The sequence below is a fragment of the Danio rerio genome, chromosome 22 (assembly GCF_049306965.1).
Source record: "Danio rerio strain Tuebingen ecotype United States chromosome 22, GRCz12tu, whole genome shotgun sequence".
NCBI classification, from domain to species: Eukaryota; Metazoa; Chordata; class Actinopteri; order Cypriniformes; family Danionidae; genus Danio; species Danio rerio.
In genome coordinates this window covers 1,284,492-1,292,500 of record NC_133197.1, presented here as the reverse complement: position 1 = coordinate 1,292,500, position 8,009 = coordinate 1,284,492, and the positions used below count along the sequence as shown (strand labels likewise).

Sequence of the window (8,009 nt, the reverse complement as noted above, 5' to 3'; positions counted from 1 at the left end):
GTGTATTCTTCTTAAAATCTCATCAAGTTGACGTTTATAATCGCTACTGACTTCAGTAATCGCAATATGAAAATTTCCCATATCATGCAGCCTTAATTGACCCTATTCTAAAAAAGAAGCTATAGTTCTAAGAACTACAGCTATAATAAACAACAATAAGTACATTTCAGATTCAAATGTAGTACCTACTGGAGTAGTAGGTGATTTTAGCCTCAGTGACCCATAATGCATTGTGTTTGTGTGGGCCTACCTGCACCATGATGAGTTTGCGCTCTCGGGGTCGACCGTCGGGCCACTCCTCTCCAAAACACAAGTGAATATCATAAAGAGGAGCATCAGAAGACTGACCACGCTGATGAGTGATCACCCCTGCGCACACACACACACACAACAGCACATATTAGAATAAACACACACCACAGAATAAACACAGACATAACAAACACACAGCAGCAAAATTTGCTTTTACCATTTTAAACAAATAGTTTTAAAGAGCCCATATTATACATGAAATAGGGTCATATTTTGGTTGTAAGGGTCTCCAACAACAGTCAGGGCCGGCGCGTCCATAGAGGCGACCTAGGCGGCTGTATCCCTGCCTCCTCATATCATATGAATAATGAGAGTCTCTCACCGCTGAGAAAGGACTCGAGGCAGAAGAGCTTGACCTTTTGCTGGCGCTCGATCAGGTTGGGAGCGTTTGGGTTGGGGGCGCAGGGACCGGACCAGTACACCTTACACTGGCAGAGGCGCACGGCGTAGATGTCGTGCCCGCTGACCTCCAGGATGAGCCCGCGGTCCATCACGTCCAGCAGCCGGCTAGTGAACACGCGCTGCTTATCGTTAGCGATGTGCTCTGTGGGCGGGAAGCGCACCTGCTCCAGGCTCACGGGGCCGAACAGCTCCTCTTGGTTCACTATGGGGCCCAGGTCCCCGTAAAACAGACGACAGCCCTGCGGGTTACTGACCGTCAATGGGGGACACACCTCTTTACCGCGGTAGTAGAACTGCACCTCCAGATCCGTCACTGCAGACACATACACGGAGAGAGACACACACACACACACACACACACACACACACACACACAAAAGGAATTTACATGTTGCTTTAGCACATTTCTGACATGTTTTGCTAACAAACACAGTGTTAACTAACTAGCACGTTGTCAACACTTCTAACATGTTTGCTAGCATGTTTTGATGTTATGATTACATCAGTTAGCATATTTTGCTAACATGTTTAAGTTGATGTTAGTTTTTACGTGTGTAGCATGAATTTGGCATATTTCAGGGTAAAGATAACATGTTTGCTAGCATGTTTTAGGCTGTGATAGCATGAATTAGCATGTTTACATATTTCTAGCATAGTTCACCAGAGCTAAAATACAATAATACTATGTTAGCGTGAGTTATCTAGCTAATGTTTACCTTGTTAGTGTGAATTAGCATGATGCTAACATTTTTCTTACATTTTTAATCACACTGCTAAGGTTTATCTTATGTTTACATTCACTTAAAATGAATAAACATGTTGCTAGCATTGTCAAACTGTGCTATTGTAAATTACCATATGGCTAGCATCAACAAAAACCTTTAACATTGCTCACACACTATTTAGCATACTTTGGTAGTTTTAAACATTAAGAATAGGTTACTGTGAATTAGCATTTTGCTAACAAGGTTAACATTTTGTTGATTTGTATATTGCTAGCATGTTTTTATGAATTACCATGTTACGAATATGAATTAACACATTGGTAGCACAAATTCACACGTTCATAACATGTTTTTAAAACATGTTAGCATGTTTTCCATATTTCTAACTTGCTCTAACATGTTTGTAGCATGTTTCACCATGTTGGCTGCATGATTTAACTTTTCTAGCATGTCCTAGCCTAGTTGCTAGTTACAGGTATGTAGCTTAAGTAGAAATTTAAGCTACATAACCATGACTAGCAACTAGCTTTGAACATGCTAAATCATGTTTTGTCATTCTGAAGAACGCCTGGATTTTGAGTGTTGTAGTGGACTACAGATGTGTCGTGTGTGTGTGTGTGTGTGTGTGTGTGCGCCATACTGGGCAGAGAGCTGATCCAGGTCTCCGGCGTGATGAACAGGTTGTCGAGAGCGGTGGGCGTCTGTATCTCCATGGGGGGCGGCTGCATCTCCACGTCCTCCGGCTCCTTCTTGGGCCAAACATTAGCAGGAGGAGCGGCGGCGGCCGGAAGAACGGTGGCGGCCGGAGGGGGAAGAGCAGGGGGAGGAGGAAGAGCAGGAGGAGGAGCACAACTGGACGGCTGAAGAGGAGACACGGAGCCTGGAGGAGTCCAGACCGCAGCCAGAGGAGACGCACTCATGCCTGAACACACACAGGGTATTGAGCAAACTGAAACTGAAACTAAAACTACAACTGAAACTTACATAGCTAACTAAACTACCGGTCAAAAAATACTCTTGTTAAATAAAATGAAGTGAATTTTTTTTAAATAAATTCACAATAAATCAAAAACAACACTAATGAAGGCACCGAAAAACTAAATAAAATGATAATTATAATAAAATCTCTTTATAAATTAATAAGCACTAGTTCTAAGGTGGAAAATCTGACCTGCACTGTTTAGAGAAACATCTGTGGATACACTTTTACACACAAATACATTTTCATTATTTTGTCAAAGGAAAAAAAGTATAAGCAAAATAATGCACTCTGGGCTATTGCATTATTGGAAAGTAATGCACAGGGTATTTATTTAGCAAACAAAATGGTCAACTATTTTCCTAACCTAAAATAAAGCAAAAAACTAAATTCACAATAAATGAAAAACTAAAACAAACTCAGGGTTTGAATTAAAATAAAATAATTAGTAAAAATAATAATCATTTTCTGAATTAATAAGCCCTCATTCTGTTTTAAAATCTGACCTGCAGTGGTTTAGAGAAACGCCTGTAGATGAGCTTTTACACACAAACACATTTTCCTCATTGCCAATAAAAAAACAAAAACATGTACATGTAGAATAATGCACTGTGGGCCACTGAATTATTAGAAAATAATGCACATTTAGTAAACCAAAACTGAAACTAAAACTATTGGTTAAACATTTCTGTTAACTGAATTAAAATTACAAAAATTAAAAACTAAAAATAACCGAAAGAGTCACTGAAAAACTAACTGAAATTTAATGAACACTCATTTTGTGGTTTGAAATCTGCTATGGTTTACAGAAACACCAGTAGATGTGCACTTACACACAAACATGTTTTTCATTTGCCAAAAACATGTGCAAGCAGAAAATTACATTCCAGGCCATTATTCAAAACTAATGCACAGCTGAATGCTTTAATTGCGTGCTTTATTTTCTGGCCTACAAAAATATTGTCTGAAAATTGCATTTTTTTTTGTTTTTGGGCAAAAATACAAGCTGAAAAAAGGCTATACTGTGCGCTGGTTTCACTCGTTTCTTTTAGTTTCTTGTGGTCTGTAATAGTTAACGTGAAACAACAATTCTAGCGATGCATGAATTTTCATCTCCTGAAAAATGTCAGCAAAAAATGCCAATCTAGTTTTATGGTTAAAGCAAAAAAGATACAAAAATATGAGGTGTTGCACAGAGTAAAGAAGCTTTCACACCAGACGCAGAAAGCGCTGCGCTATAAAACCCATTCATTTCAATGGCTTTCCCTGCACAAGGGTGGTTTGTTGCTGCACCGACCAAAGCACAAGAGCAGCAGAGCACGTCGTTGACATATACATATACATATATATATATATATATATATATATATATATATATATATATATATATATATAATTATTATTATTACTAAGCATTTTTGTTTAATTGGCCAAGTGCATCCAGAATTATTAGTTTTGGCCCATAATTTTAATTATAATTTTCTAGCTATTACTAAAGTGTCAAACTTAGTTTCTGGAGGGTCGCAGCCCTGTACAGTTTAGGTCCAACCCTGCTTCAACACACTTACCTGTAGGTTTCAATGATTGATCAGGTGAGTTCAAATAGGGTTGGAACTAAACTGTGCAGAGCGAGCTGCGGCCCTCCAGGAACTGAGTTTGACACCTGTCCTCATAACAATGAATAAGTTTTGTTGTGCGATATATTATCACAGACAACCACAAAAAACTTAACTGTCATTTTAAGACCAATTATGAATATATAAAAGCAAAATTATGCAAATAGATCAAAGGTTTCAAAGAAGGCGGAGCCTCAGAGCCTCACCCAACTATTGCATCACAATGATGGACCAATGAGAGTTTGACCATGTTTAGCAGCTGAAGCAAATGTTTTAAACTCCTGAAATGAGCTTCAAAACTAACTTTTTTTTCTTTGATTTTAGTATTTTTGAGCCTATTAATCTCCCATACCATGTGATGCATATGGTGGAGGAGGTTCAGGAGTGTCTGGGATGTCGTCTTCATCTCCATCCGTCTCGTATGTGGGAACTGAACCTGAAGTAGAGCATTAAAAATGATTAATTAAAAAATTATATTTTAGCTAGCTGCCAAGAAAATTTTCTTATTTACTGACTTACAATGTAACAAAACAACTAATCAGAAACAAAAATACGCAAAACTACAGAAAGGTTTGTAAAACTTAAAATGAAAAAAATAAAAATAAAATAATAATAATAATAAAATAATAATAATAATAATAACAACAACATTAAAACAAAAAATATATAAATTAAAGTGAAAAAACTGCAACTGCATCTCAATGAAAACAAAATCATGCTAAATTTAATTTAATATTTGCACTGAAGTCATGTGACCTTGTTAGGAGCAATTACTTGAAACGTTAATGAATGATTTAATTGCATTGCATCACATTTACTTAATTTATTATGTGCAACTAAGCATTTAGCAATTAAATATTACATCTGAAGTATGATATTGTAAAACATATTTAAGTTAAATGTGTATCTATCCATCTATCTATACAAATTAATGTTGTTTTTTGGAGGTGTATGTGGCTGTGTGTGTGTTACCAGGGTTGCTGGGCGTCTGTGGGATGTCACACACATCATAGATCTTCAGCGGGTTCATGGGAACCTCTTTCGTGCCGTCGTAGATGAGGTTGAACTCGCGACTCTTGTTTAAAGCACATCTGAGCTGCGCTTTCCATTTAGCTGGATCCGGTTCATCCACTCCTTCCTGATACTTCCCCGTCTCCACTGCCCAGGCCTGACAACACAAAAATATAAACACACAAATAAGAAAAAAGTGGTCTGTTCTTCATACCTCACTTAAATGATCTACGATGACTGGTGGAGAGGAGACAGAGTGATGAAGCCAATGTTGAGCTTGGTTTAACGTCTCATCTGAAAGTCGACGCTCACTTAGCAGTATAGAGTCTCCTTCACTATACTGGGGCAGTAGGACCCACACAGACCGCAGTTAGTGTTTCAGTATCCCCTGCTAGCCTCACTAACACCACTTCCGGCACAACCTGGCTTTCCCATGTGGTCTCCCATCCAGGTACTGACCAGGCTGACCATGTGAGAGTTGCAGAGAGCTAGCTGCCAGTTTTAAACTTGATAACTGATCTCTGGCTAATTTGGTTCTTCAGATAGTTCACGAACCACAGATTAAGGGTGTACTCACACTAGGCAGCACAATTGATCTATTACTGGTTAGATGAAATAACCTGCTACTGGTGAGCAGGTTTGAGCTACCAGACCTGTTGCCACGACAACAACTCAAGATTTGAAGAACGAAACTGTCCTGTCAAATCCTCAACAACCAAATCTAGCTAATTGAGTAATCCACATATGAAGAACACCCAAGAAAAAAACACACACAAACACATGAATATAAACACACACACACACCCACACCCACACACACACACACACCAATAAAATCAAGCATACAGACTAATATAAAACACAGAGATAAAACACTAAGATACATGTAAAAAACGTAGATTAGAAACAGATAAACACACACACACACACACACATATATATATATATATATATATATATATATATATATATATATATATACATATATATATATATATATATATATAGAATAAAACGGATAAACCTATTCACACTCTCTCCCTCTCATTAACACATACTAAACACACATAGATTAAACACACACCAGGTAAACAGTCACACTCACTCTTCATCATACGCACTTACTGGACACACACATATATTGAACACAAACACATACAAGATAAATGCAATTATAAACATTTTCTGACCTTAAAGATGGTGTTCTCCTCCTCCTGCTGCGGTGTGTGTCGTGTTGCGTGTTTCCAGGGGATCTGGAAGCGTTTGGCGTCTCTATCCAGCCAGACCAGCCCAGGAAACGTAGCGTTGTCCACCTGAGAGACCAGCCAGGGCTTCAGACGCACACGCCGTGGATGAGACGACATCACACCGGCTGTACACACATACACCTCATCATGACTTTATATATTTATGTTTTATTTTGCCATACATTTTACAATATTAACAAAACTCAAATCTGCTTAAGAAAATCTAAGTAAATAAAGCAATTATTAAAAGTGGATAAATACATTTACGCATTTTGCAAAGAATTTAATCAATATCACAATTTTAATAGTTTATAATAAAATACAAATTACAAACATGACAACGTTATATAGAGGATATAAATAATCAAAAAAAAAAAAGTTTTAACAGAAATGTTTATTATTTAATGATAATAAAAATAAGAATAGAAGATAAAAGGAATCTAAACCTAATCACTGAGACCTACCAAAACTAGCAATATTTTAGAAAAGATTGACAGTTAAAATAGTTACATAATAAATTACACACACACATATATACACATACACACACATATATATCATAATAGATAACTTTTAATATTGTTATTAATTGTATTAAAGTGACTTTAAAAAAGTAAAATGTTTATTGTTACATGTTTTTATTTTATTAAAAACAAATTAACATAATACACATTATTTTACGCATATATCAATACAAGCGAGTAAGAAAGCAAAAACAGGACATAAACTAAGCCTTTGAAAGAGCAAATTATATAAGAATCATTAACATTTCTTCACAATACTGAAAAAAAGCTTATATCTAACAGACATTTTAATTAATGCACCATTTGCACTGATATTATTCTGAAATGTACTACATCAAATAAAAGTAACATCTGTTAATCAACATAATCATGAAAAAAAAGAATTAAACAGAGCCTAAAATATATTTATTGATTTTGCTCATCTAAAGTTACCATGGCTTGTCTGAATAACTAGTATTACTTTTTATCATAAAACTTTATTTTAACACAATAAACAAACTGATAACAACCGCTCTAACATTTAAAATGCGCAAATATTGCAATATTTACAAAATATAAACAATTCTGAAACAGCAACTTTATTGAACATTTAAGTTTCCATTGATTATAAACAAATTGACTAAATGTACAACACAGAAAAAGCTCATGTATGGTCAAAACATTGATTCAATGGGTAGTTTGAAAAGAAAAAGCCACATAATACAGTAAATAAAGGGTAAATAAAGAGCCTGACTTTGATATTTGATTCTAAAGCAAGAAAATATCCTCGTCGTCGATTAAAACGCTGAAAATCCGACACTAAATCACATGAAAGCGTTTTATACTGCTGGAATGATTGTAAAAGACTATAAACATTAAATATAAACGCGATATAAATATTAATGAGTCTCACCTGAGGGTTTCAGGAAGCGCTCGCGTCAAAGCAGGAAAAGGCAGCACTCCTGAGGCCTTTGCCGCCAAAACGAACGGTTTTTATGAATAAACGTGTTTAATGTCTGTGTATGTCAGTCACAGGTGAGAGATACGACTCGCAGAATATCCGTGTGTCCGTGTGAAAGTGTGTGAAACTGAGTTTCATGTGTGTCTGAATCTCTGCTCGAGAGTTTCACCCTCTGCCGAAACTCAGGTACAGCGATGACGTCACGGGCATTTCTCTGAATCACGCGCACACAAACAGGCACGGGCGCGCGCAC

At 36.7% G+C, this 8,009-nt stretch overlaps 1 protein-coding gene across 4 annotated transcripts in view; it reads right to left on the bottom strand.

Annotated features, from left to right (window-relative positions):
• The window catches only part of irf6 (interferon regulatory factor 6), an 11,898-nt gene extending 3,889 nt beyond the window's left edge, over positions 1-8,009 (bottom strand). Inside the window, exons 1-7 of one of the 4 annotated variants that reach the window (XR_011008159.2) lie at positions 7,709-8,009; positions 6,236-6,417; positions 5,007-5,202; positions 4,387-4,470; positions 2,080-2,361; positions 635-1,027; positions 251-369 (exon numbers count right to left, since the gene is read on the bottom strand). Coding sequence is in view for 2 of the 4 variants with exons in the window: in XM_073936336.1 (XP_073792437.1) it covers positions 186-369; positions 635-1,027; positions 2,080-2,361; positions 4,387-4,470; positions 5,007-5,202; positions 6,236-6,409 (1,313 nt within the window). In the remaining 2 variants the exon portion in view is untranslated. 4 annotated transcript variants of the gene reach the window in all.